The 27,626-nt window shown below is 52.6% G+C and overlaps 5 protein-coding genes across 7 annotated transcripts; 3 read left to right on the top strand and 2 right to left on the bottom strand.

Annotated features, from left to right (window-relative positions):
* The first annotated feature begins 860 nt into the window (after positions 1-860).
* LOC117644588 lies at positions 861-8,700 on the top strand. The gene is made up of 10 exons (XM_034384165.1): positions 861-1,545; positions 4,165-4,404; positions 4,639-4,821; positions 5,275-5,487; positions 6,093-6,352; positions 7,122-7,347; positions 7,638-7,773; positions 7,910-8,141; positions 8,338-8,577; positions 8,651-8,700. The coding sequence occupies exons 1-9, from the start codon at positions 1,489-1,491 to the stop codon at positions 8,549-8,551; spliced, it is 1,761 nt and encodes a 586-aa protein (XP_034240056.1). The 5' UTR covers positions 861-1,488; the 3' UTR covers positions 8,552-8,577; positions 8,651-8,700.
* A 3,000-nt stretch (positions 8,701-11,700) lies between these two features.
* Positions 11,701-12,953, top strand: LOC117645032. The gene has a single exon (XM_034384914.1). The coding sequence runs from the start codon at positions 11,701-11,703 to the stop codon at positions 12,028-12,030; it is 330 nt and encodes a 109-aa protein (XP_034240805.1). The 3' UTR covers positions 12,031-12,953.
* LOC117645031 (1-acyl-sn-glycerol-3-phosphate acyltransferase alpha-like) lies at positions 12,808-18,680 on the bottom strand. The gene is made up of 5 exons (XM_034384913.1): positions 18,163-18,680; positions 15,408-15,541; positions 14,948-15,129; positions 13,597-13,762; positions 12,808-13,375 (listed from the first exon to the last, which is right to left on the bottom strand). Exons 1-5 carry the CDS (start codon positions 18,339-18,341, stop codon positions 13,224-13,226), a joined length of 813 nt encoding a protein of 270 aa, XP_034240804.1. The 5' UTR covers positions 18,342-18,680; the 3' UTR covers positions 12,808-13,223.
* A 912-nt stretch (positions 18,681-19,592) lies between these two features.
* Positions 19,593-26,077, top strand: LOC117645304 (ubiquitin-protein ligase E3A). Of its 2 annotated transcripts, none has more exons than XM_034385375.1 (15): positions 19,593-19,825; positions 20,309-20,492; positions 20,577-20,820; positions 20,896-21,060; positions 21,156-21,391; positions 21,491-21,676; positions 21,757-21,960; positions 22,052-22,216; positions 22,302-22,649; positions 22,731-22,875; positions 22,963-23,168; positions 23,263-23,430; positions 23,521-23,676; positions 23,756-23,973; positions 24,055-26,077. In XM_034385375.1, the coding sequence occupies exons 1-15, from the start codon at positions 19,776-19,778 to the stop codon at positions 24,173-24,175; spliced, it is 2,796 nt and encodes a 931-aa protein (XP_034241266.1). In that variant the 5' UTR covers positions 19,593-19,775; the 3' UTR covers positions 24,176-26,077. The 2 variants fall into 2 exon arrangements, with proteins under 2 accessions (XP_034241266.1, XP_034241267.1); XM_034385376.1 differs by lacking the exon at positions 19,593-19,825 and adding an exon at positions 19,920-19,941.
* Positions 25,856-27,600, bottom strand: LOC117645306 (coiled-coil domain-containing protein 124). Of its 2 annotated transcripts, none has more exons than XM_034385378.1 (5): positions 27,307-27,325; positions 26,975-27,170; positions 26,737-26,877; positions 26,499-26,647; positions 25,856-26,417 (listed from the first exon to the last, which is right to left on the bottom strand). In XM_034385378.1, the coding sequence occupies exons 2-5, from the start codon at positions 27,131-27,133 to the stop codon at positions 26,228-26,230; spliced, it is 639 nt and encodes a 212-aa protein (XP_034241269.1). In that variant the 5' UTR covers positions 27,134-27,170; positions 27,307-27,325; the 3' UTR covers positions 25,856-26,227. The 2 variants fall into 2 exon arrangements, with proteins under 2 accessions (XP_034241269.1, XP_034241268.1); XM_034385377.1 differs by lacking the exon at positions 27,307-27,325 and adding an exon at positions 27,447-27,600 and having other exon boundaries at positions 25,862-26,417.
* Between the last annotated feature and the right edge of the window lie 26 nt (positions 27,601-27,626).

Here is a 27,626-nt window from a genome sequence, read left to right as displayed (position 1 = left end):
AATCGGCCTGCAGCGTAACTGGACATAGACAGCGCTGCAGCGCACCGCGGAAAGCGCGCAACAGCGACGAAAGCCCGCGCAGTTTGAGCCGGGCCGAGTGTTGCCACACTGGCAGGCAAACATCCCCACGACGCACCAGTGTCGAAAGGGTTGCCAACCTCAGCCTGCCTACAAGGCAACGGCTTCTCGGAAGCACAGCCCGGATAGTACTGCCTAGCAGGCAGGCTGAGGTTGGCAACCCTTTCCACACGGGTGCATCGTGGGGATGCTGGCAACCCTGCCTTTAGCGCGCGTAGTGACCCTGTATTTGGTGTTTGGCGCCTTCGCGGCCCCCTACTCGCACGCAGCCGCTCGGCGCGGGTCACTTTTGCTTTCCTCCGTGAAGGGAGGCGCGATTACGGTGTAGGGCCTGTCCGGCACGGCGGGCCGCATGGCGCGTCACGGCCGTGGCACCTCAGGCGGCACCGGCCGGCACTTTCTGCGCCAAAACGGACCCCTTTCTTCCCCGCAGCGGCATATCAGTGGCGGTTTCGAAGCCTGATTCGTCGCTCTGTCTCTCTCGCACTCATGGGGCGCGCCGTAGGCGTGCGAGAGAGACAGCGCGACGCCATGGCGCCGCAGGGCATCCACCTGTGTGTCGCGCGGGGAGTGCTGCGGGGGAGTGTGGAGCCCGCCGCATGCAGGGCGCGCTTCGCCGCTCTGTCTCTCTCGCACCCGTACGGGACGCCCCATGAGTGCCCATGAGTGCGAGAGAGACAGAGCGACGACTCTCGGTCTGCCGGAGCGCTGGAGCGGCGCGCCGCCATCCAGGCCGCCATCCAGGCCGTCATTCAGTCCGACGACCGCGCGGCGCGCGGACCTCTACGCGGACCGAGCAGCGCGCGAGCAGCCACCGGACGCGGACACGCAGCCACACTGTGGGACTCCGGCCGCGAGGACTTGATCCACCAAAAAAGCCGCCATCACCGCCGCCGTGCGAGATAGAAGGCATAGAAGAAGCGACCGCTGCCGCCGGATAGAGGCTAGCGAGGAATTGAACTCCGGATAGAAGAAGCCGCGGGCCCCGCCGGCGGATGCACATCAGAGACTTTACGGCGTTTCGCCTGATTGGCGAGGAGGTCCTTCCCTCTCTGTCGCTCTCATGCGGCGCATGCGGCGCCCCGTGTAGGTGCGAGAGAGACAGAGCGACAAAACCGGGCGCGGCCGGAAGGTGCCTCCGTGACCCAGTGAGTGCACTGTGAGTGCCGCCCGGTCACGTGACGCGCGGGGCGGCGCGGCGGTGTGCCTCCAGCGGGAGTGGGAGTGTGCAGTTCAGTCGTGCAGCATCTCGACGCGGCTAGGCGCGGCATGGCGCCAGTCCCCACAGTGCAGCGGCATTCTTGGCGGGGGCCGCGGAGGCGCCACGCGCGGTGACGAGGACAGTGTCGCGAGTGACGTTCAGTGAGTGAGAGAGTGACGAGTGTAGGCGTCCACCGAGTGCCCCGCAAGATGGCCAACCTGTGCGCGGGGAAGGCCGTGATGGTCATCAGCAACGCGTTGTTCCTGGTGAGTACGAATGAGGCATCGTCAGAGAGTCCCTCGGGCGTGGAGTATCGAAGACGCGTTTCTTTGGTGACGGACAGGGCCCACCGCTGCGGGGTATCGCCGGGGTCACGTAGTCTCTGATAGTAGCTGGTTTCTCTGTCTCTCTCCCGGCGCCATCAGTCAAACCAGCAGGCTGATTCCCCACGGCGTCGCTCTGTCTCTCTCGCACCCACGCGGGACGCCCCACGAGTGCGAGAGAGACAGGGCGACGCGAACCGAGACGCCGAGGCGCGACACGTAATCAGTGGGCCCCCGACCGATTTGCGCACTTTAACGCAAGGGGGGCTGACTCCTATAATACTTCGTACACAGACCTATAATACTTCGTACACAGACCTATAATACTTGTATAATACCTATAATACTATAATCCATAATACCAAAAAATGCCGCACATTTAGTGCAGTTTCGGGTTCAAAATGAGAAAGTTTTGTAAAATTGTGGTGAACAGGCGTTCAGCGATTTTTAGACGGATCGTTAGAGTAAGAAAATGGTGCTAAGGCTGATGACAAGGTGCTGAGGCTCTTAAAGATGCGCGGTAGTATTTTGAGGCTCAGGAGCGCAAGCCGGAATCCTTGTTTTCAACTAACTTGCGTATTTCGGAAACCTTTGGTACACGGAAAACCACTTAAAACGACACAATTATCTAAATAAAATGTTCGGAATAGTACCTATAATACTCTATAATACCTATAATATATAATACTTCGTACACGGTTCGGGAGAGTCAGCCCCCCTTGCTTTAACGCGCTTGGCGAAATGCTAAACGCAACCAGTGTCGCAGCCGAACGGGTTCTGTGACGCCTCAGCCGCCTCAGTCAAACTGCTCGCAAATTGCACCTCTCGGCGCCAAAACAACGCGACAACTGCACTGCAAGACAGCTCTTGGGTGTCGTCATTGCAAGTGTATGCGTTCATTCCAACTTGGCGGCTTGGTCGATGTCTGGACACGGCCTGCGTGTCAATCCACTCCGCGGTCTCTGATTTGGAAGTCGATGACATCCCGACCGACAACAAGAGCAGCAACAACAACATCAAATTGAGCTTGGACTCGGCAATCAGTTCGACAAGGCTGGACATATCGGTACACCCATGCACGCGGCAGGGCGTGGCGGGGTGCGGCGGGGCGGGGCGGGGCCGGGCGGGGCGGGGTGGGGCGGAAGCGACGTCAACCAAGTGTAACATGGGAAACGCACGAACCATGCCTCCATCCTGCGCGTCGCGTCCCCCCTCTCATTTCCACAAAAACAACATCATCAACAACATTGTCATCATCATGCACTAATTTTTGAGATCACATTTGTTTTTTTTCGGCGTATCGAAGGGGTTGCCAACCTCAGCCGGCCTGAACCCGGATGCTTGCCTAGCAGGCAGGCTGAGGTTGGCAACCCTTCCGACGCACCGGTGCATCATGGGAGATTTTGCCTACTTGTGGCAACACTGGACGTCCGCCGTCCGTCGTGGGCGCTTAATTGGCCCAGACACGATAGCCTGCGTCTGCCTGCGTCTGCCTGCGCCTACACTGTTCACTGTTATCACTCCGGAATGCGGTGCCATTTGACCCCGGATCGGGCTGCCGTAGGCTGGCGGGTCATCGATTCCTCGACCTCGTGTTCGCGCGCGGGAACGGATTATTAACGACAAAAACAACCAAGACTCACTCATTTTTCCGATAACTCTTGATAGAATTCGTTGAACGTATTTAGTTTTATTTTCACGGCCCGTCTCGGTTCCGCGGTCAAATGTCCGTGACATTCGAACGCCGCGCTATCGGCGGAAGCGTTATCAGCCCGTGAGGGCACGAGGTGGATTTGTGTTGATGATGTTGTTTTTGTTGTTGTTTTCTGCCGCCGCCGCTTGACGCCGCTTGACGCGACGGGGACGCAAAACGGAAACAATGACGAACAATGCGTGACGGGCCGCTACACTTGAAACGTCCTACGAGTGTAGTGTGCAATTTGGCGGTCGGTCGTTCTTCCGGTCGCTGGATTTTTCATCCCGGCGGCGAGAGGGAAAGCCCGGTGGCGCTCCGGTAGGGCGGGGCAGGGCAGCTTCCACTTGGCCGATCAGCAACGCAAAACAGCAGACAATCAAGCACCTTTTCTTGACCCGCCGCCGTTCGCTGCGCCTGGCGACGTTTTTTCTTTCGCCGTCTCGCCTTTTTTTTGGCGGAGGCTTCGCGGCAAAGCGGGGCCGCTTAGCCGCGACTTCGTGATTGGACCGGTTATTTTTTTTTGCCGTCGCGATGAAAGTACACTCTGCAGCCGAATGGCGTGGAGTGGCAACGCGGAGACTTTGTGTTCATCCTATCGCTGTGACGTATCAGTGCATGCACGGGTGGCTGTCGCAGACCATGTTTCACGTTGGGTACAGTGTGGTGGGCAAAATCAACACGTTTTGAATTATACGCATATAAGCGAGTCGGGCAACCCACGGTTGCCAAAAAGTTCCCTCCATGCACCGGTGTCGAAAGGGCTGCCAACCTCTGCCCGCTTAACCTCACCTAACCTCACCTAACCTAACCTAACCTAACCTAACCTAACCTAACCTAACCGAACTTGGTGCTGCTTGCTGCTGCAGGTGTCGGGGCTGGCCGCGGTGGCGCTGGGCGCGCTGCTGCTGTCCGACGCGCCGCGCGTGCTCATGAGTCGCCTCATCCTGGCTGCCGGCGTGTCCGGCGCCAACGCGACGCTGCTGCCGCCGCAGCCGCTGCTCTACTACGTGTGCCTGGCCGTGATGGCGCTGGGGCTGGTCGTCTGCGCCGTGGCCGTGCTGGGCTGCTGGGCCTCCTGCCTGCACTCGTACTGCATCCTGGGCACGGTGAGTGCCACAGTGGGCCAGAAGGCCGGTGGAGGCGGCCAAAACTCTAGACGCGTTTTGGGCTCCAGAGTCGCTAAATGGGGCGCGAACCGAACGTGTGACCCCACCAATGGATTGCTCTCCGAACGAGGAATCCATTGATGGGGTCACAGGTCGGTTCGAGTCCCATTTAGCGACTCTGGAGCTCAAAACGCGTCCAGAGTTTCGAGCACTCGTTCACCCTCCGCGTTGCAGTACCTGTTCCTGCTGACGCTGCTGCTGCTGGGCGAGCTGGCCGTCGGCGCCCTGGCCGCGCTCGGCCCGCAGTTCCTGGGCCTGGCCGTGGAGCACCCCAGGCTGACGGACGCTCTGCAGCGCGGCTACGGCGTGCCCGGCAGGGAGCAGTTCACCGCCGCCTTCGACCTGGCCCAAGTGACGGTAGGTGGAGGCCCTTTCGGGAGGCAGCCGCGCCCCATCTCAAAAAATGAGCCACTTTCGCTGACTTTGGGCGGCCACCGCGTCCAAACTAGCTGCGGCCGAAGTCCTCCCTCAACGTCACGGCACTCTTTAGACCCCAGTGTATCATGCCTCGTGCCGGCAACGCCCTGACTGCAGCTAGATTGGGAGCAAGAGCCTTGCGAAGTTGGTCAAAGGTGATTAAACATCGGAAAGCAGCTGTTTTGGGGCGACCACTGGGTCCAATCTAGCTGTGTTCAAAGTCCTCCCGCAACGTCACAGCACTCTACGGACGCTATTCTATCATGGACCGCCTCGTGGAAGCCTTATTCAAAAATAGTTTGGGAGCACCAGCCTCGCAAAGTTGCTCCAATCGTCTTGGAATGAGAGTAAAACTTGAAAACCAAGTCCGCCTACACTGATCTTTGGTTCCAGCTGCGGTGCTGCGGCGTGGTGGGCGGCTCGGACTACCACTCGTCGTGGTGGCACCTCCGCGAGCTGGGGCAGCGCGACCTGCTGGTGCCGCTGTCGTGCTGCTCGCTGGACAACGTCAGGGACCCCGACAGTTTCCTCGACCCCAGGCCCACCAACCTGACGCTGTGCCAGTCGCTGCAGCAGGACGTGGCCAGGCCCTTCCGACACATGGAGGTTGGTAGCACTGGGCAGAGACAAAATTCTGGACGCGTTTTGAGCGCCAGAGTCGTTAAACAGGACTGTAACCGAACGTGTGACCCCACGGACTGCTCTCCGAACGAGGAATCCATTGTTGGGGTCACACGTCCGGTTCGAGTCCCATTCAGCGACTCCGGCGCTCAATACGCGTCCGGAATTTTGACCGCCTCCACCGGTCTTCTGACCCACTGTGGGACGGGCCCGGACACCCCACCGCACCTGGGTACTGTTTCGTCCTCTAGGTACAGTGGAGGCACCTCGCCGTGCCTTGCGTAACCGTCGAACAGCCGCCGGCGATGGCGGTGCTGATCTGAAACTTGACCTGGGCACAATGCGCCAATCTCAAGGCCGCCGGCCGGCTAGCCCTGATTATGAGAACCGCCGCCGAAACAAAAACGCGCCGTCCAAAGTCCATTTCCACAATCGATTTTCGCTCCCAGATTAATACCGTCCGCCGCAAAAATGGGTGCTACAAAGAATGCACCAATGTCGAAATGGGGGTCAACCTAGTGACGGCAGGCTGAGGTTGTCAACCCTTCGGACACTGGTGCATCGTGGTGATGTTGACTTTGCCGTTGCAGGGCTGCGGCTACAAGATCGGCCTGTGGCTGGGCGAGCAAGTGCGCCTGCTGGCGTCGGCGGGCGGCGCCCTGGTGCTGGTGCAGCTGGTGGCCCTGCTGTCCGCCATCCTGGTGTGCGTGCAGCTGCCCAGGTGCCGCCAGAAGCACCGCGAGCAGCAGCTGCAGCTGCAGGAGCAGCAGGACATGCAGCTGCGGATGACGCCGCGCAGCGAGAACGGCTTCCTGGACTATGACCACACCGCCGACAAGTACGCCAGCGGGTGAGTAGAGGCAGTTCACAAGGACTCGAACCGAACGTGTGACCCCACCAATGGATTCCTCGTTCGGAGAGCAGTCCATTGGTGGGGTCACACGTTCGGTTCGAGTCCCATTTAGCGACTCTGGAGCTCAAAACGCGTCCGGGATTTTGGCCGCCTCCGCCGGTCTTCTGGCCCACCGTGCGGCGGCGGCGCGTTTTTTCCTGTTTCCAGTGCAGTGATCGGCGGGTCCGGCGCGAATAGCACAGTGGCGCCGTGACAGGTCCCTACAATGCTAATAGCTCGCGGCGTTTGCGGCGTTGACCGGAAGAGGGCGTTCCGGTCTGCGAGCCAGCCGCGCCGCCAGCACACTGATTCCGAGAGTCGTTTTCGTCGCTCTGTCTCTCTCGCACCTGTGCGGGACGCCCCACGAGTGCGAGAGAGACAGAGAGACGAAAAGGACTCTCGGAATCAGTCTGCAGGGAGCGCCGGGGAGTGCCGGAGAGTGCTGGCCCGCCGCTCCCACAGCCGAGAGCGACAAAGCTTGACGCCGCGTTTGGCGCCAGTGCGGCCAGTGCAGCCACACCCGCCACGGCAAATGAGCCGCGAAGCCATCATCGTCGCCGTCTGATTAATTTCGATCAGCCCAACTTCCCTGCTTTGGACTTCCCCTGTTTTGCAGTGGCTGCGCCGCGGTGGTTGGCAACCCTACTTGACTCGGGCCTTGTTCTGCAGTGGCTGCGCCGCGGAGGTTGGCAACCCTACTCTGACACGGCACTTCCCTGTTTTGCAGTGGCGACACGCCCCCGGCCGAGAACAACAACACCCTGCTGACGCGCGTCCCCGGCACGCTGGCCGAGCTGCCGCCCTTCGGGGCCTTCGGGCCCTACAAGCAGCGCTTCCAGAGCCTCGTCGGGCCCCCCGTGGGGCACCCCATGGCCCTGGGGCCGCCGGGGAGGATCGACATGGTGGACGCGTCCGTATACCACCTGCCCATGCCCACCGAGATCACGCCCGTGGTGAGCACCTGTTGGCACGACAGTCTGCAAGCCAACTGGTGGCACACAGTGGACCGGCGGCAAAAACTCTAGACGCGTTTTGAGCTCCAGAGTCGCTAAGTGGGACTCGAACCGAACGTGTGACCCCACCAATGGATTGCTCTCCGAACGAGGAATACATTGGTGGGGTCACACGTTCGGTTCGAGACCCATTTGGCGACATTGGAGCTCAAAACGCGTCCGGGATTTTCGCCACCTCCACCGGTCTTCTGGCCCACTGTGCGGCAGACCTAACGCTTCCTCTGCCGCAGATGGGCCCGCTGCACATGGGCGCCGGGTCCCCCGTGCAGGGCAGCAAGTACGTGACCGAGGAGGTGGTGTACCAGCAGAGCGACGGCGCCGTCAAGTACAGCCTGCCGCCGCGCCGCAGCTACCAGCCGGACGCCGGTGAGTCACGTCGGCCACGTCGAGCCGAGCTATCTTGGACGACCTTGCCCTCCACCTCCGCGGCCGCCGTGTCCGCGGGCCTCGCCGGGCCTCGCCAAGCCTCGCGCCTCACCGCGGGGATTTTCTGCGATTACAGTGAAGCCGCCCAAACCTCCGCCTAAGCCGACCACGCTACCGTACGACATGTGCAACTGCGACCTGCAGAAGTTTTACCAGTCGTGCTACACGCCTGGCGGCCAGGGCTACGCGGACACCATGACGAGGACGTCCATGGCGCTGGAGCCCAGCCCGTACCAGTACATGGAGGAGCTGCGGGCGAGCCCCTACCAGCAGGCGCTGGCTTACCACGGCAAGCGCGCCAGCACCAGGTGGGCCAGAAGACCGGCGCAGGCGGCCGAAACTCCAGACGCGTTTTGAGCTCCAGAGTCGCTGAACAGGACTCGGGCCGGCCGTGTGACCCCACCAATGGATTCCTCGTTCGGAGAGCAGTCTATTGGTGGGGTCACACGGTCGGTTCGAAGCCCAGACAGCCGACAACAGGTCGTGAACGCCGCCGTCTTGCAGGCCCAAGCCGGACGCGGCGCCCAAGCAGGCCGACGGCGAGCCCCCGCAGCCCCACCGGCCGCAAGGGGAGGCACGGCCCCAGGGCCCCCAGGGGGAGGCCCAGCCCCCGGCCAGCCCGGCCACCGGATCGGCAGTGGGGCCGTCAGGCACGAACCGGAGTCGACGGAGACAGCACGCCGAGCGAGAGAGACAGCTGCTGCAGGAGGTGGCGTGAAGATGGCCCCCGGCGGCTGCAAAAGAGTGAGCAGACGACTTGAGAAGTCGAGGCGTTTGTCGCACGGTGGAGTGGAGTAACGTGGATCTGTCTCGGCAGGGTGATTCTGAGAGAGGCTCCGGCCAAACCGGGGCCCAGCAGGAGCAGCCGAGGCAGCCGCCGGGGCCCCGCCCCCGCGCCGCCGCCGCGCCCCGCCCGCCGGCCCGCGCCCCAGCCGCCAGCAGCGCTCCAGGCCCAGACGCCCCCGCGCCCCGCGCCGCCGCGGCCGCCCCTGCCCGCCGACGGGGTGGTCGTGGTGGCCTCGCCGGCCTCGCCGCAGGGCACGGCGCCGGGGCCGCAGCACAGCCAGCACAGCCGCAACCGCAGCATGGGGGAAACGCTGGTGACCGACCACCTGTACCCGCCGCCGGGGAGCGTCCTCCGCAGCATCGCCCGCAACGCGCGTGGAGGACAGCAGCCCGCCAACTTCGGGGTACGTCGGGTCTACATCGTTTGTCCGACCGACGTTTGTCCGACCTGCCGAAATTTGTCCGACCTCCTTTTCCCTTAAATTTTTGTCCGACCGACGTTTGTCCGACCGACGTTTGTCCGATCGACGTTAGTCCGATCACTTTTCAGGGAAGAGGGAGGGGGAGAGTGGAAATATTCCACGACGTCAGTGACTGATTGGTCGTCAGGATGGACAAGTAAAATCAACACTATAAAGAAAATTTCAGCGAAAGAGGGCACCCCGGCGAACCGGCCCTCTTCCCCGCTGGCTTGGTGGACCAGTGGTTCCCCCATCTCATCACAGGAGCAACCTCAGAGTTAAACCGCAGTGGCCCCGTCATTGGTCACGTCATCTGTGATGTGGAGGAGTCCTCTCATAGTAGGCCAGGCTGCCACCTTTCCCAGTAGTCGGGTTTCGTTCCCGGCCCCCTTCCCACTCAGGGGCCATGCTACTGGTACTCAGGAGTCTGCGTCACCCTGCCCAGCAGCGGAACCACTGGGCTATGAGAGGCACACTGGACGCCGGCCGATTTTGTATACTTGAACCGCCTTCTTGCGATGCAAGCTTGGTCAAAATATTCGATATCGTACTAGGTATCAAACCCCGGATCCCGCAGTTGCGAACCGACGCCTCTGCGCTCTCGGCCACCGAGGCCCATGTGTGACGCTGTGCGAAGGGGAGCCTTTGAAGCCGCTGGTCCGAACCGTATAGTCAGACAAAAAGAGCGGGACGCTGGTATTCGATCGCTCGATCCGCGTGTAGGATTGAAATATCTCTACACGTTCGGCCACCGCGGCTCACCTGGGGAGCCGAGTGGCGCGACGGATCCAAACCGGATCGGAAAGTCACTCCCAAAATGTAAAGAATTGTCGGGAGTCGAACCCTAGCCCCTGCAGGTGCGGGTCGACGCCTCTGCGCGCTCAGCCGCCACTGATTCTGGAACGTGAGTCACATAGGGTCCCACTGTTGGCTCCACACTGTGGCATCCCGAGGAAATCATGATCACGCGCAGGGGCTAGGGTTCGACTCCCAGCAATTCTTTACATTATAGGAGTGGCTTTTCCGAAGCGGTTTGGACCCGTTGCGCCACACCGCTCCCCCGGTGAGCCGCGGTGGCCGAACGTGTAGAGATGTTTCAATCCTACACGCGGATCGAGCGATCGTATACCAGCATTCCACTTTTTTTTGTCTGACTACACGGTTCGGACCAGCGGCTTCAAAGGCTCTCCTTCGCACATCGTCACACATGGGCCTCGGTGGCCGAGAGCGCAGAGGCGGCGGTTCCTGCGGGATCGGGGGTTCGATACCCAGTACAGTAGCGAATATTTTGACCAAAGCTTGCATCGCTAGCTAGGGTTCGACTCCCAACAATTCTTTACATTTTGGGAGTGGCTTTCCGATCCGGTTTGGATCCGTCGCGCCACTCGGCTCCCCCGGTGAGCCGCGGTGGCCGAACGTGTAGAGATGTTTCAATCCTACACGCGGATCGAGCGATCGAATACCCGCGTCCCGCTCTTTTTGTCTGACTATACGGTTCGGACCAGCGGCTTCAAAGGCTCCCCTTCGCACAGTGTCACACATGGGCCTCGGTGGCCGAGAGCGCAGAGGCGTCGGTTCGCAACTGCGGGGTCCGGGGTTCGATACCTAGTACGATATCGAATATTTTGACCAAACTTGCATCGCAAGAAGGCGGTTCAAGTATACAAAATCGGCCGGCGTCCAGTGTGCCTCTCATAGCCCAGTGGTTCCGCTGCTGGGCAGGGTGACGCAGACTCCTGAGTACCAGTAGCATGGCCCCTGAGTGGGAAGGGGGCCGGGAACGAAACCCGACTACTGGGAAAGGTGGCAGCCTGGCCTACTATGAGAGGACTCCTCCACATCACAGATGACGTGACCAATGACGGGGCCACTGCGGTTTAACTCTGAGGTTGCTCCTGTGATGAGATGGGGGAACCACTGGCTCACCAAGCCAGCGGGGAAGAGGGCCGGTTCGCCGGGGTGCCCTCTTTCGCTGAAATTTTCTTTATAGTGTTGATTTTACTTCTGTTACTCTGAATACATTTTGTGTTAAAATGTCTTTGGATTGTCCTGCATCCAGTCTTGATTGACATAGAGAGTGAGCCGCGGGTGTTTAGATCAATTGAGCGCCGCCGAGTTGCTCTCTAGCTGCAGCCTGACCGAGTGGCGGTGTAAGTGGGTCGGACAAAACGGAGGTCGGACAAAATTTTCAGCCGATTCACGGGCAAGTGAAATTTGGACAGGTCGTACAAAGGTCGGACAAATGATGTGCACCGTGGCCGCCCCCTTTGTCCATCCTGACGACCAATCTGTCACTGACGTCGTGGAATATTTCTACTCTTCCCCTCCCTCTTTCCTGAAAAGTGATCGGACAAACGTCGGTCGGACAAACGTCGATCGGAAAAAAATTTAAGGGCAAAGGAGGTCGGACAAATTTTGGCAGGTCGGACAAACGTCGGTCGGACAAACGATGTACACCGGGTACCGGCTCCCTTCGTCATGACGTCACTCTGCCTGTGTTGCACTTGGTCCTCATCCAATCCGCTTCTTGGCCCTGCAGACCGCTCGCCCCGCCCGCACGCTGGCCGGCCCCGCCACGCCGACGCGGTCCTCGGCGCGGCCCGTGGCGGTCATCCCGTCCATGCAGACGCTGGGCGACGCCAGCCTCCGCGCGCGCACGCCGTTCGGCGGCAGGATGGTGGACAGCTACGGGCACCGCGGCCGCAAGCCCAGCGGCCCTGGCGGCGCGGGCACGGCCAACCGCAACCCGCTGTCGCAGGGCTTCTACGTCGGCGAGGTGCACTACAGCGCGCCGCGCAAGCGCACCCGCACCCTGTACCAGCGCCGCGTCGCGCCCGCCGCCGACAACGGCCCCGCCAGCGCGGACGACGCCGGGGACACGGGGACGCCGACGGCCCAGCAGCAGGCCGCCGACAAGTCCGCGTGGAGCAACCAGAGCATCATGTGGTGAAGGAGGAGATGAGAGGGCGCGCTCAAAAGGCACTTCTCTGGAGCCGGGAGCCCCTGCAGCGCAGGCCGTCCCGTCGAGCGCGCGTGCACGGCGCATTGCCTACCCCGGCGCCGGCAGGCGCTCACCTCACGCCACTCGGGCCGTATTGAGGACCGCTCTTCGATTCGAGTGTTTTGCCTTTGAGGACGCTGTGACTTGCGCTGTGACGCTCTCGTTCGTATGTAGTGCACTCGAACAGGTGATCGGCCCACTGCCTTCGAACTTGGAGCGCACCCCAGGACGCCTTTCCACCACGGCCTCGCACTGTAAGGGGCGCGCCGTGAGTGCGAGAGAGACGGAGAAGCGGCCCGCTGGATTGCGCGTGATGGCCCGTAATGGTGGCAGAGACGGCGGCTTGGAAACGAGGCTGCAGGCCGAGTCCGAACGGCGTCCTCGTCGCTCCGTCTCGCTCGCACTCGCGGGGCGTCCCGCACGGTGCCTCACGGGTGCGAGAGAGACAGAGCGACGCGGCGCCGAGCCGCTCCGCCGCACGCGTGTCGCAAGGCGGCGCTGCGCCTGCGCCGTGGTTGCGAGAAAGCAAAAGCACCTGCCGCAAAAGCAGTCGGTCTAGGCGGCGATCGCTAGTCGACTTGTACAAACACTCTGACTGTGCCATCGCATTTCAGATACTCCAGTGGCATTTCGGGAGGTCCGTTCCCACAGCTTGACCAAAGCGTCGGTTTTAAAATGTGCCGGAAGCAACACACTGCCGTCGTCAACTAATTGGCAACTCGTTTGTTTTTTGATCTCCATTTATTAAGAAAAGGAAAGCACATTTGTATATCTAAGTCTAGACTAGTCGCATAGTATCTAATTTACAAGTATGTATCATAAAAGGCGCAGTGAAAATTACAATAGTAATAATAAAGAGGGAGAAAAAAAAATGGCAATTGTCCGCCAAAAGGCTTCATGATTCTTAAAAACGAAGTACAGCAACACCTACAGTCTTTATCAATAATAGTAGTTAATTAAAAGAAGAATCGATGCAGTAGGATGCACAGCACGACTACAACACTTTCACTTTTTGTCACAATGTCCGTCATTAGAGGTTCTTCAACAAAATCAAAACAACAACAACAACTTGGAGTGACTCAATAAACAACAACACACACGCACACACACACACGCACACACACAAAATAGAAAAAGTCAATTCAGTTTAGGTTCTTCCCTTCCTGTGCGGCGGCGCTGATGCGAGAGAACTCTTCGCTCATCAGCTTGTGGCTTTGATCCATGAGATCGTTCACGTCTGACACAGACATGCCCTCCGTCGAAATCGGCGGCATCACCGAGATAATGATGTTGCCTGTAAAAAACAAGAGTGCCAAAACGTTAAAATTTGACTGAAACTTAAGTTATCATAGATCTTCATTACCACAAGAATGAGAAATGGTGAATCCAGTGAAATTATAATTGACTCAAATTTTAGAACACTACAGTTTTAAAATTTTAGACCACGATAATTTGGCTCAATTTACATCCTAAAGCGGTACGGAGAGTGCCCTGAAAAAATAATGAGGAACCCACCGTTGTCAAACTTGCGCTGCTTCTCGTCCATGAAGTAGTACTGCGAGTACACGATGGGCAGGATGGGGATCTGGCCGCCGATGGCCACGTGGAAGGCGCCCTTCTTGAAGGAGTGGATCTCCCCCGTGTTGCGGCGGGTGCCCTCAGGGAACATCCACAGCTTGAGCTGGAACGGAGAGAAGAGAATGCTGTTAGTCCGTGTTCGACGCAGCCGAGGCGCAGCAGGCGGGGTCGCTCGTTCAATATTTGCCCCCCAATCGGCGAGGCTATGGCCCCCGTTGTTGACTTTCACTAAACATCTTGACAAATCCAACACGCGAGCGCGGCAAGCGTCGCTGGCCGGCTCGCGTGTGCACGACGCCACTTGGCACCTTGGACAGCCAGCCGCTCCTCAGCGTTTTTTTTCCCAAGCCAATTTGTTCCATCGCCCACCGTCCAGCATACAGAATGCAAATTAAACGTACAGTGCCGGGTCGGGTCAAGTACGGCGGCAGGCACAGTCGCTAGTTAGCGCCACTCTCTGCTCGCGTGCTTGCCGTGCCTGCGCGCCACGCCACGGCTACGCGCGCTGCGCTCGTTCGATATCTCGAATCGCGTGATGACGGCCCACGTCGGGACGGCCGGGACTACCGGACCGCATCATGCATGGCCAAGTAATCGCACTGCCCCGCGCCGCCCGTCTCAAGTCCAACTGCCCGCCGCACCACGCCGTGCACGTGCTTGGAATGCAGCCCGCCGCGCAGTGGGGGCCAGAGGACCGGAGGAGGCGGTCAAAATTTTAGACGCGTTTTGAGCTCCAGAGTAGCTGAAAAGCACTCGAACCGAACGTGTGACCCCACCAATGGATTGCTCTCCGAACGAGGAATCCATTGGTGGGGTCACACGTTCGGTTCGAATCCTTTTCAGCGACTCTGGGGCTCAAATCGCGTGTAGAGTTTTGGCCGCCAGCGCCGGTCTTCTGGCCCACTGTGCACCGTCTTCGACGGAGATACGTCATGAATTAATCGGCTGAGTCCGTACCGAACTGGCCGACGGACGATCACGCCACCCGCCCCCCTAGCGGCCCAGAAGAGCCCCTAACAAAACACATCTCCTCATGTCCTCATGAATGCCATATGATGGCATGCCAGCATTTCTATGGTCTTTTTCACAATCAGGCGTCAATAGCTTTTTCCTACGGCTACGAGCACTTCGGGAAGTGCAGACTGACTTTCATCCATCATAGGACCCGGGATGGTCGCGTGCTGAGCGCCCCTAGTTTAAAATTTAAACCGCGCGGCTGGCTCATGTAAATTCGAACTGATTCGAACGGGCTCGTCTGCATTGCTCGGTGACTTATTGGTGTACTCACGTCATCGCGCTTCAGCTTGCCGGACACTTTGTTGATGGCCTCGCGGGACTTCTCCGAGTTGAGTCGGTCGATGAAGATGACGCCGCCCAGCCAGAGGCCCAGGCCGAAGGGCCCGGCGTACAGCACCTCCTTCTTGGACACGATCGTGCATCTCTTGAGCGCGCCCCACAATTTGTTCATCCCTGCAACACCCAATCATTTCAACCACTTCCAAAAGAACCAAAATTTCAAAATTTTCAGAAACAAAATTTTTTTAAATGATAAAACAATTAAAATTTGGAAAAACATAAAATTTTATTTAAAAAAATTAAAAAATTTGATCTTGTTTAAAAAAGTTTTTTTACTTTTAAATTTTTTAAGGGATTTGAAAAATGACTTGTTTTTAATCAACGCTGACAAGTAAAATTTTTAATTTTTCTGAAACTTTTTCAAAAATTTTAAAATAAAAACAGGCACGCACCTGTGCCGTCAATGGCATGCTGGTGGTTCGCCACGATGACACACGCGCCCAGGTTCTCCAGGTTGTGCAGGCCGCGAATGTTGTACCTGACGCCCACGATCCAGTCGAAGTGCTTGCAGATGGCGCTCCAGGCTCTGCAAAAAGACAAACGAGACAAAAAAGGGTTAATCATTCACCGCGATGGAAACCTGGCGGCCCGTCGTTCACCTCCACGACCTTGACCGTGGCGGCGAGGCCCGGCCGGTCCTTAGGCAAATCACACACGCGCTACTGTACCAAACTTTCGTCGCGTTTTGCGCTTTTTGCCCCCCCGTCTAGCTTCTTTCACTTCGCACACGACACGACGGGACGCGGCGTGAGTGAGAGAGAGACGGCGCGACCAACGATCGGATAAGTGGATGATCCAGTGTAGAGGAACCAGTTCCTCCCGCGCTATGCGATGCCGTCCCGTCAATGGTCGCGTAAGATTGCTGTCTCCCTCACATGTGAGTGAGTGCGAGAGAGTCGAAGCGACGCTCGCTCTTTCCGGGAAACCGCGCGGTTCATGAATAACCCAGCCGGTGACATGCACCCGAGACAAAGCAGCCCACCGGAAGGGCATTAGTGGCAACACTTCGTCAAGCCGTGCGGACACAAAGCACCAATTTGGAAGATGTCTCAACACTCCAGGTACAACAACCGTCAAAAAGTCGAAACTGCTTCGGACTGAAAGTGAAGGAAAAAGAGGGGCGCACAAGCTGTGCCTGGCTGACTCCACAGGTGTCGTTGGCACTGACGAGTGCAGTGAGGATCAGTTTTATTTTAGAACCGCGTTCTTCCGTTTGGAAGCGTCTATAAGCGGCAAACGCTGCACCTAAGTGGCTCCACTGCCGGCTGCTCCAATTGGCTCCTCGACACAGTCGCTGCGACGTCGCGGACAGTGCCTGGCGGGAGGGGCGGGGGACAGGGGGGAGGGCTTCCCTTCCGGATTCGCAAATCAAGCGCTGGAACAGGTGCATCGTGGGAACTTTCGCCTACTTGTGTGGCAACACTGATTCAAATTCGACCGTCGTACTCGTTTTCTCGCAGGGTCAACACTCCACGCGCAGGTTCGTTGAGGTTGGGCATGAGTACGTTCGGTTCGTCCCCCTCGCCGGACGGCCGCTCAAACTTGATCCCCGTCGTGCCCCCCGGGGGCGTCCGAAGCCCCCACGACCTCGTCCTGTCCTTGTCGCAGGGAGTGACCGGCCGACCGGCCCGGGAAGGCCGCTGCTCCCTCCAGTTCTTGCCGTTCACCCCGAAGCACAGTGGGATTTGCCAGAAGACCGGCGGAGGCGGTCAAAACCCCGGACGTGTTCTGAGCTCGTGTCGCTAAGCAGGACTCGAATCGTGCGTGTGACCCCACCAATGGATTCCTCGTTCGGAGAGCAGTCCATTGGTGGGGTCACACGTTCGGTTCGAGCCCCACTTAGCGAGTCTGGAGCTCAAAACGCGTCTAGAGTTTTGGCCGCCTCCACTAGTCTTCTGGCCCACTGTGCGACAGAGACCAAGCGCCTCTTCGAAATGAGTCTGCTTGCTTCGCAGGCTTCCGCAGGCGAGGCAGAGGCTCCCCGGTCGAGCATTGACCCCGGCCGCCTCAGGCTCAGCAGAGTCGGTTTCGTCGCCCTGTCTCTCTCGCACCTATACGGCACGCCCCATGAGTGCGAGAGAGACAGGGCGACAAAAACGACTGCTGGCTGGGCTTCTCAAAGTCAACCGACGGGACGGATGAACGAGAAGGGGAAGGGCAAGAAGAAGGGACGACGACGACAAACCCGTCGAGTTCCGAGTTCGTCACAGCGTCGATAACGCACTGTTTGCGTATCCACAGCGATTAGACGAGGGGCTGTCATTGCTCCTAATCCGTAGGACGAGTTGCTACGTATTCAAAACTTTAACGAAAATGAATAAATAAAATGGAGCTGAATGACATTAAGACAAAATTTAAGAAAACATTGATCAGTATTAAATTGCAGTTCAGTAAAGAAATTTAACTGAGTTTGGCACTCCTCACCCTTGTCAGGCTTGTCAGGCTCTAAAAGGGACAAGGGCAATACCTGCAGCATCTCCCTACTGCACAAAATCGTTTCCTCTCGACCTTTCGATTCAAATTTAGTTCTCCAAATAATACTCGGAGGCAAATTAAAATTTTAAAGAGGGCCTTGCGACTTTGCGCTCAAGCGTATTCACATTTGCGCTCTTGCATAGGATTAACTTTGAGGTTATGTCAGCTGGGGTCAACAGTCTGCACAAAAAAAGGAAACTCGGAATTGGGCGCGGTGCGGTCGATAGCTGTCAGATTGCATTGCATTAGCACAGCAAAAAAAGGAGAGGGTCGGGCAAAATTTCCGGCTCGCAAGGCGTAGTCATAACACCCAGGGTCTAGGCGAACTGCGCAAAAAACTAGGCGCGAACCGACGAATTTGGATCAATGAGCGCTCCAGGGACACGGTCTACGCCGTGTCGGAGAGGTTATGGCCTCAATGTAAACACCAGTCCTGGACGTAGTCCTGGCTCCAGCAGACAGTGGGCCAGCCTGCCAGCCACTTAGCTGCCGGGCAGGACACCCTGCGAACCTGCTCCGGCCCCACCAGCTGATCGTAGTAAAGCAGTGTAGTGGCGGCCCAAGCGGCGGTCGAGGTACCCGCCTCGCGCAGCTCGCGCACTGGGGCAAAAAGTGGGGCAAAACACGAAACAGGACGCGCAGCGCGGCGGGTATCGAACCCGCGACCCTTACACTAAGTTCCGTGGGTGGCGCGGCCGCAGCGCCATGAAGGGGATGAAGAGCAGCCCGGTGACGGTGATGCCCAGGTACCACCCCGTCAGCTTGGCGTAGTACCGCACGGTCCTGCTCAGCGCGAACACCACGGGCACCGCGATGCCCAGGCCCACGCCCGCGTACAGCAGGATCGTCATTTTGGCGGTGCAGGAGAGCGGCTGGAGGTCCTGGCCAGTCGCTGGAGCGAAAGCAGCAAAAGCCCTTCAGGCCTTGGCCCTGGGCGCTTCGAGCTGGCGGCGCCCGCCGGATCAATAGCCACCCGCTTGGCGGTCAGGCGATTTTCAACCCGGAGCTGCACGCCGGGGAAAGGGGCACATAGCACTGCACACGAGGACGGTCGCACTGAACCGCAGAGGGGCTTATCTCGCTCAACACCAGGCCGACGGAGGCCAGCGCGACACGCAGCGCCACGAAGCGCACCAAGCGACGTCCCGAGCGAGTGCCGAGTCCGGACAGACTGAGCAGTCAGCCAGCCAGTCGGGCTTCTGCTTTCTGCTCCGCGCGCTCGGCTCGGCTCGGCGCCGCTCGACTGGACTCGGCTGAGCTCGGCCGCTCGGCTCGCAGCGCAGCATAGGGATGGAAAGACCGCGTCCGGATAATCCGGTTATCCGGATGCAGCCTTCTAATATCCGGATAGGTTGCGACCGGATACTTGATTTCGAAAAAAATAAGGGAAAAAGACGATATTTTACCGATATCCGCCTATTATCCGGATTTCGACCTCGGATAACCGGATAGGTTAAGACCGGATATTACTTTCAAATCTGACCGCTTTGCAGATATCCGGACTTTCATTTCAGCTTTCCATCCCTAGCGCAGCAGCGCGCCGCCCCGCGCCGCCCCCCACGCTCACGCTCCCTCATCACGCCCACGCATGATCACGCTCACCACGCTCACGCTCCAGTGTCCGGACAGGGAAGCGTCGCTGGAGGAAACGAAGCGAGACAAGTCTGGACAAAAATAACCTTGGGGCTCAAATACTAGATCCATAGCAGTACATGATGTTCGGGACTAAAGGAATGTAAGAGAGAAATACAGCGTTCCTGTGAATTATGCGTGATAGCCGAATTGATTTCCGAACGATTTGGATAGATCGCCTCACATCGCCGAGACCGCGCGAGGCGCGACCAACGGCGCAGTTTGTGCCAAAAATATCTAGGCGCTCTGCAGGACGGCAACTCACAGTCCGAAAATGGTTGATACGACGTCGTGTATTTGGCCATGGTTAAACCCTCAAGTTCTAATTTTTTGCTCTTTAAGATGGCTTTAAACTAGATTTTTGAGAAAGGACTACACGCGCTCGAAGGGTCGGGCTTTCAAGTCGTGGTCTTTTTTTGCGAGGTTGGTACAACGACGGGCTTCGGCCGCTGTGTTGTTTCGTTCCGCTCAACTTCAACAAGGCCGTGAAACAAATCGATAGCGATAACTTTGTTGAAAGCTCGTTGTTTTTCTTTCTCTTTATTAGCAAAAATAGAAAATATAGGAAAGGATTATTCGGGATTTTGTGCCCGCCATCAAGTGACCTGATAAACCATTGAAATTGTAGCAAAGTTGTCTATTTAGTTTATTCTATGAGCTCTAAGGAAGAAAATTCGAGATCGGGTGGCGACGAAACTCCAAGGTGAGTCTTGTCATGGTGCTGACTGTGATGTTGGGGTATTTGTTTGTGTTCTGTTGAGGCCTTTCGCTTGCCGGGTTCGGCTCTTGTCGCTTCGTCCAAGTCATTTGTAACGTTTCGTGAGTATGTGAGCAACTGACAGAGTATTTGACACGCGCTGCACGGGCTGCATCATGTTGCAAGTAATGTCAATATAACCTCAAACCTAGATTCTTGTTCCTGTGTTTTGATTCTGCATTTTCCGCTTTCTAACATCCAACGGTGCCCGGCTGCACGTTTTAACAGTCCTTCACGTCTGTGAGACTATTTTCGCAAATTCTTCTCTCGCTAAGAATTCTAGAGGATTCCTCAATGCCAGATAAATGTTGCTGTTTGTGACTTGCACTGTTTCATTCAAAGTGCCATTCATTTTATTTTTATAATATATATTTTAATTTAAATCACTCTCATGTGACAACATTTCAAGGCCCTGTTATGTATTTGCAGTTCCTCTGGTGTTACGTCGTCATATGGAAGCCAATCTTCAAGTAAATCAGTGGCCTTCACTGAAGAATCTGACACTATGAAACGAGCAGCAGCCAAAAAGCTTATTGAAAGATATTTCTATCAATTACTTGATGGGTGTGGAAATGCCAACTGTGATAATGTACACTGTGCATCCAGTGGAAAGGTATCATAAGCATATGATTGTTTATAAAAACTCAATATTTGATAGTTTTTGACATCTTTGTTGACCCCTGTGATTTTATTTCAGTCAAAGGCATTGACCCCAAATCAAGCTGCCGCCCAAGCTATACAACTATTTTCCCAAGAAGCTCGGCTTTGCGATGCCCAGCCTTCCAAAGTGGCCCGAACATCTGACAGTGATGCAGTTGATGGCCAAGTCAGATCAACGACTGAAGACGCATCTCAGTGCTCCAGCACTTCTCATAGCACGCCATCAGCCACACCGGGTCACTCAGGGGTGCCCAAGTTTGAAGTTTCATCACTACATGAAGGTAACCCTTTTCTTTTATCTGTATTAATCATCTTATCCTAACACCGGATTTCATTTATTGTATTGTTTTGTGCAGACAAACCTGTGCCATACATAACTGAAGAAAAGCTATTAAAAATTTTGGAAACCTGCAAGAAAGAGAGCTCATACTCACTTCTAATCAGAACTTTAGGAGAAGTATTTTCCAATGCAGACTCCCTTTTTCATAGCTTTGTCAAGCGGATCCCTGAATCTCCTTTGGGTAAGTCCAACCGCTTTCTGCATTTTGATCAGAGTTCACTCTTCATTCTCACCAGTTCAATTCTTTTTAACACTTCGTTTGTTCTATTCTTGCAGAGGCACTTTTGGACAAGGCTCCTCCGGGTGATCTTCGCCTTTTAAAGAAGGAAGATGTTCGAACATTGGAAGGTGATCAAGATAAGGATGAAGACTGTCAAGAAGAGGCAATGCGAGCTCAAACAGCTATGGCACTAGGTCACTGTTCAAGACCAATGGGTGCAGATATTGGAGTATGGGACACCTATGTAGATCTGCCAGCTTTGAGAAGAGCATATGCGGCTTTATTTGATCAAGTTAGTGAATTTATTTTTATTATGGGATAATTTGAGGTTTAGTCACTCTTCGTGTCTTGATTTGACACTGATTTTTACTTTCTTATTTTCTACCACTAGGTTCCTGGATCTATTTTAGAAAGTGTTCTTGTTCTCGCTCTCACGACATTGGCTGCCAGCATGGAAATCTCACGTCAGTTTGCACCAGCTAGTATGTGTGAGGGTGCTAGACTCCACTGTTTTGTCATTGTTTTGGAGCTGCCTGTCTTGGGAACCTCTGAGTATCTTGAAGTTGCTCTTCCAGCTGTAAGTGGCTGCTTTATTGAAGAATGATGTTTTAAAGCCAATATCTTAAGATCTTAACATAACATATATGCCGGTTCCAGATTTGTAAAGAAGTGGTCAAAATGCCTGTGTACACCCAAGGTAGACTAGCTCGTATCTGGGCAAAACATTGCAAAGGACGCCTGAAAGAACTTTTGGTTTCACTTCAACAGCTTATTACGCTGAAAGTAATCTCAAGTACTTTCTCCCGTGATCACTCTGTTCAAGATGAGGAGACTATTGTTGCACCTACAAAACTTATGAAGGTATTAAAAGTGTCTTTTTACTTTTTGATGCTTATTTCATGTGTTGTTTTTGATTCTGACCCTTGGTTTACTTTGGCGCTTTGCTTTACAGATCTTGTATTATGCTAGTATTTTGGCTGGAGAACTGGATCCTCCTGAATTGAGGAATGAGGACCCTGCAATATTAACAGATGACCCTCTTTTAGGGGTTGGTTATTCTGGAAGTAAAACTTCACCCTTAACTCAGTATGAAGACCCACTTGCTAAGGAATTGCAGGTATGTGCAGAACAGGAGGCCTAAACTCTTTTTAAATTGACACATGCATTATTAGATTACCATTGCAACTGATTTTTTTCCACAGATAAATGTACTGGATAGCAGGAAGCCTTTTATACCATTTACTGACTTTTACAATGAGCCACTCAGTGAGGCAGTGGAAATGGACAAGGATTTTGCTCATTTTAAGAGTGAAAGTGATGGCTTTCATCCATCTCACACCCACTGTCCAGGAGCTAAATTCAGTTTCATGTGGTACTCTTTTATTTTAACTCCAGCAACTAAAACTCTGGGCTTGTATTATGATAATAGGATCAGAATGTACAGTGAAAGAAGAATGAGTATTTACCACTCTTTCACTGGTCAGCCGGTTAATCCATTTCTGAGGCTGAAAGTCAGACGAGATCACATTATCGATGATGCTCTGGTCGAAGTAAGCTATACACAAATTACTTCATACCAGTGTTAAAGGAAAACTAGAACAAAACCTATTGTTTGTTTATTTTTTTTCCAGCTTGAAATGGTGGCTATGGAAAATCCCAAAGATCTTAAAAAGCAGCTTGTCGTTGAGTTTGAAGGGGAACAAGGTATCGATGAGGGTGGTGTTTCCAAAGAATTCTTCCAGCTGATTGTTGAGGAGATTTTCAATCCTGACTATGGTATGTGCCATCCAAAAGTTTCATTATCAATTGTGCTTGATCCTTGTAATTTTTTCTTTTCATGATCTTTCTTATTTTTTCTTTTAGGAATGTTTACATTTAACCAAGAAACCCAAACGGTTTGGTTTAATCCAACATCATTTGAAAGTGATGCGCAGTTCTCCCTCATTGGTGTTGTTCTTGGTTTAGCTATCTATAATAATGTGATACTAGATGTTCACTTTCCTATGGTAGTGTACAAAAAACTTATGGGGAAAAAATCTACTTTTTATGACTTAGAAGACTGGAATAATGTAAGTATCAATATCTAAACAATTTTTAAGTCGAAAAAAATTATTTTATTCTGTAGATGTTTGCATAACTTTGTTTGAAACTTTTCTTTTCCAGACCCTGTACAAAGGATTAAATGAGTTGTTGGAGTATGAAGGGGATGATATGGAGGAAACATTTTCACAGACTTTTAGAGTGTGTTATCAAGATGTTTTTGGTTCAGTATTGCATCATGACCTTAAGGAAGGTGGTGAACATATCTCAGTTAACAAACAAAACAGGCGGGCAAGTTATTTCTCTTAATATCTTTACAAGATAAAAAAAAGTTAACTTTTAAAACTCTGTTAATTTTACTTTTCCCTCTCTTGTCTTTAGGAGTTTGTTGATCTGTATGCTGACTTCTTACTTAACAAGTCTGTTGAGAAACAGTTCAGAGCTTTCCGAAGGGGTTTCCATATGGTGACCGATGAATCGCCCTTACATTTGCTGTTTAGGCCTGAAGAGATAGAACAGCTTGTGTGTGGCAGCAAGGTGCGAATATACACTAACACTCAGCAGATGATGAACTGCATTTTTTAGACCCTCTTTCATTTAAATTTAAATTTTCCAGAACTTCGACTTTAATGAACTTGAGGAAGCAACTGAATATGATGGTGGTTACACAGCCTCATCTCCAGTCATACAACAATTTTGGGAAATTGTGCACAGAATGCCGCTGGAAAGCAAAAGAAAGTTGCTGCAGTTCACTACTGGTAGTGACAGAGTTCCTGTTGGTGGTCTGTCCAAGTTAAAATTGATCATATCAAGAAATGGACCCGATTCAGATAGGTGAATATATTTGACTATGTTTTTTAGAGGTGATTCTTTATTTATTGTTTCATTGGTAACATGTGTCCCCTTCAATTTCAGGTTACCTACTGCACACACATGTTTCAATGTCTTACTTTTGCCGGAGTATGAAAGCAAAGAGAAGCTGATTGACCGATTAGAAAAGGCCATAAACTATTCCAAAGGCTTTGGCATGTTGTGATAAACTGTAGAATTGTGCTGACTGCTGTTAACTAAGCCTCTTTGGCATCTTAAAGTGTGATAAAACATCAGGAAATGTCCCGGTCTAGGACTGAATTATTCTATTGGTACTTTCCTGTGTCATGAGCTTGTGAATATTTGTGCTCTGTGTTCATGGTGACTTGTTCACAATGGTGATTTGATTGCTATATATATCGAGTTTTTATGCACTTTTTGGAGTGCCATTTTGTGGTATATTAGTAATTTATTTTACCTGCCATTAACCATACCAAATTATGTAGACTCTTGGGGCATTTTTCTTGTGTTCTTGAAATGCTGTGTCCTGCTTCCTCCTGTTTCCCTATGTCCCATTTACTTAAAGACTTTTGGTGTCATAATGAATTACAGCTCTTAACCTGAATTGAAGGATGCGTAGAAAAATCATCAACCCATGGGCTCCAAGAATCCGGGACTATTTTCTGTATATTTATGTGGCTACCTGCCTTAGGTGACAACTACTTTCCTGATTTTTGTAAAGTGATGGCATTGCGATTTCAGTTGTGTTTTTTTAAACAGCCTAGCATCTTTCTTCTCTACTGCTTGGAAACAGAAATATTGCATGAAGACTGTATACGTGTTTCACCCTCATGTGCTATTTGTAAAGTTGAAAATTTTCTAGTTTACAAATTTGTTTGTAAATCTTGTGATATTTACTTCGCAGACTATCATCATTTATATTTTGCTCAACCTTTCATGATTTTGCATTATCATTGCCACAGATTAATGTTTCATCGATTTGAAATTTATTTATTTTCTTGGGAGTGAATGTTGGTGCTCCCAACAAAACAGCCTAATATTTAGACCTCCCTCCTCATTCTACTCAACTGCTTTTTTTCTTCTTTTTATAACTTTATATTCTAATATTTAAATATTCTTTGAAATTTGGCACTCTTCTATCATATTTTGATACTTGAATTTTCTTTGTGCATTTTGTGTTTTTGCCTTTGCATTGAGTGCCAACCTAGTAGCAGTGTTGATTTCTGGAGTTTCTTTGAAACTGATCATTTATTTGGATGCCTTGTCATGCAGGAAGTGATCATGTGTTGAACCTTTGTTCTATACCTCTTCCTTCAACGCCCTGTCTAGCACTTGTTGTTTCAACTACGTGTTATAGGACGACCAAGAGCCCTCCTATTTTTAATTTTGCATCTGTTTGAAGTAAAACCAAAGTAGTCTGTAGGCACAATGCACACTTATTGTTTCTTGTAAATCGACATGTACTCTGTTTGGCACTGCTCTAACCAACCGTCCCTCACACATTTTAGATAACTAGTGTTTCTGTTCTATAGTCGCTTTTGCCATGTTTACAATAATATGACTTACAGCATGCATGGGCTATGTGTAACATGATGTAGAGGTGCGTTAAGTCTGTAACATAAATGTTGTATTTATAGCAAGTTTCACTAGTTACTCCTTTCATTACTTCCTGACCTCTTTTTTTCGTAAAAAAAATATCTTGTTTTGTAATATTATTATTGTTTTGTGAAAAATCAAAGATTTTATGTGGTTTTCATGCTTGTTAATCAAATTATTCTGGTTTTCCCCACTGTATTTGTAGGAGGAAGGCTTCTTTTACTTTGTTTGTTGTCTGTGTCCTGTTGAAATGAATGTGAAGGAGCAAAGGTTAGCATTCAGGCTTTTACAGATATTTATCTTGATTGCTGTAAGAATTTATCAGCTTTTATTTTCCTTCACAGTTGTTAGCATGCACTTGCAGTTATTATTTTCAAAAATGACTTTTTTTAAAGATCACAAACTGATGAATTTTTTCCTTAACTCGAAGGCCAATTAATTTAAAACTGAGTTTTTGTACCACTGTGAGGTATTGTACAAAGGCTGAAATATATAAGAGAACATCACAAAACTCATTGTGTTTTGTAAAGTTTTTACATTTTCTCCTCAGCCATATCACATCATGCGTGTCACCAATGTTAAACAGAAGTTATCACAACCACTGAGCACACAAAAAGCAACTTAAAATTACAACAAAATGTACATGGTTTCAGACAGACAATTATGCTAGTCTCTGGTTTACTGGGTTTTCAGGTGACTTCATCCATTCCTTTCGTAAAATTTGTTTCAACTGAGACAGTCGCAAGGTTGGGTTTTCAGCCTTGATCCTGGGCATGTTTGCTTCTTCAAATGCTGCAAATGCTGCTTTCATACGCTTTTCAGGATGTTTATCCAATTCAGACTCTTTTATACTGTAAAAAAATTGAAGTGTTACATTTTACCAACCATGGACACATCAGTAATTCGTCTCGCAAAGACATTGGGAAACCCACCTAAGCACAGAAATGGCCTCCTCAACTGTTCTTGCTTCTTCTCCATCCACTTGCAGCCTATTGATGTTTTCAGGAAGAGGCTGAGTAATATGAGTTTCTATTTCTTGTTTAGTAGGCTGAGCGACTTGAGCCCGTCGTTCAGTTTCCATCTGAATAAGACAAGAACAACGGCATGAGACACTTGGAAGTTGAACCAGATGTTTCATTCTAGTGCATCCTTCACTTTGAAAAACATTACCTGAATTTGTAATCTTGTTACTTTGCTCAGGGGTTGTTTCCCAGCTGTGCTAAGTTTAATGGAATTCATTTCTTGTTCAAGGAGAGCCTTGGCCTCAGCTTTCTTCTGAAGGGCTTCATTCTTCTTTCTCTCTTGATCTTCCTGGACCAATAAAAATCCCAAAACACATATGAGCATACATATTTAATCATGGGACTAAATGTATAGCCGCATGCAGTAATACAAACTGAGATCATACCTTTCGTTGATTTTTGCGACCAGCTATTTTATCGTCATCTCTCCAGTATTCGTCTTCGGCAGCTTTCTGCTTTTTGGTAACTTCTTCCTTTTTCTTCTCTTCCTTACGAGCTTTGGCTGCTACAGCTTTGCTATTCTCACCAGCAAATTTCTTCGGCATTGCAAAATTTTAATTGTGATCCCTGATATGATGTAGCCTGGAAAGCAATAACATTTTTAAAGGGCAAAGCAATGCTGCGTGATCAACTCAAAAAGAAAACACACAGACATAAGACAAAGACTTCACGAATAAATGGGTGGGTAATGAAAGGAGGCAAAACTACTAGCAATTACTTGAGAGGGTGTCAGTCCCAATCCTGAAAATGTCTACCCAGCTTTTTTGGGGTCCCAAAAGGCATTGATACAGGGAACAACAAAGTAACCTAACCCAGACCAAGTTTAAAATCAATCATGTACTTCCACGATTCACTTACTTAGAAAGATGCCAGAAATTAAACTAAAGTCTACGAAGCAAGTGCACAATGCACTTGCACTTCCTTGCAAGAAAGTAAAATGTGCAAAACGCCTTCGCGAGAAAAACACACTATACTCTGGTGGTGGGGCGAGTTGAGGTGGCAAGGGACGGGGGGAAGGAGGAGAGGAAGGGGAGGGGA

This window comes from Thrips palmi, unplaced genomic scaffold (assembly GCF_012932325.1).
Source record: "Thrips palmi isolate BJ-2018 unplaced genomic scaffold, TpBJ-2018v1 HiC_scaffold_18, whole genome shotgun sequence".
Lineage (NCBI taxonomy): Eukaryota > Metazoa > Arthropoda > Insecta > Thysanoptera > Thripidae > Thrips > Thrips palmi.
The sequence above is the reverse complement of the archived record's forward strand: the minus strand, read 5'-3'. Positions and strand labels throughout refer to the sequence as shown.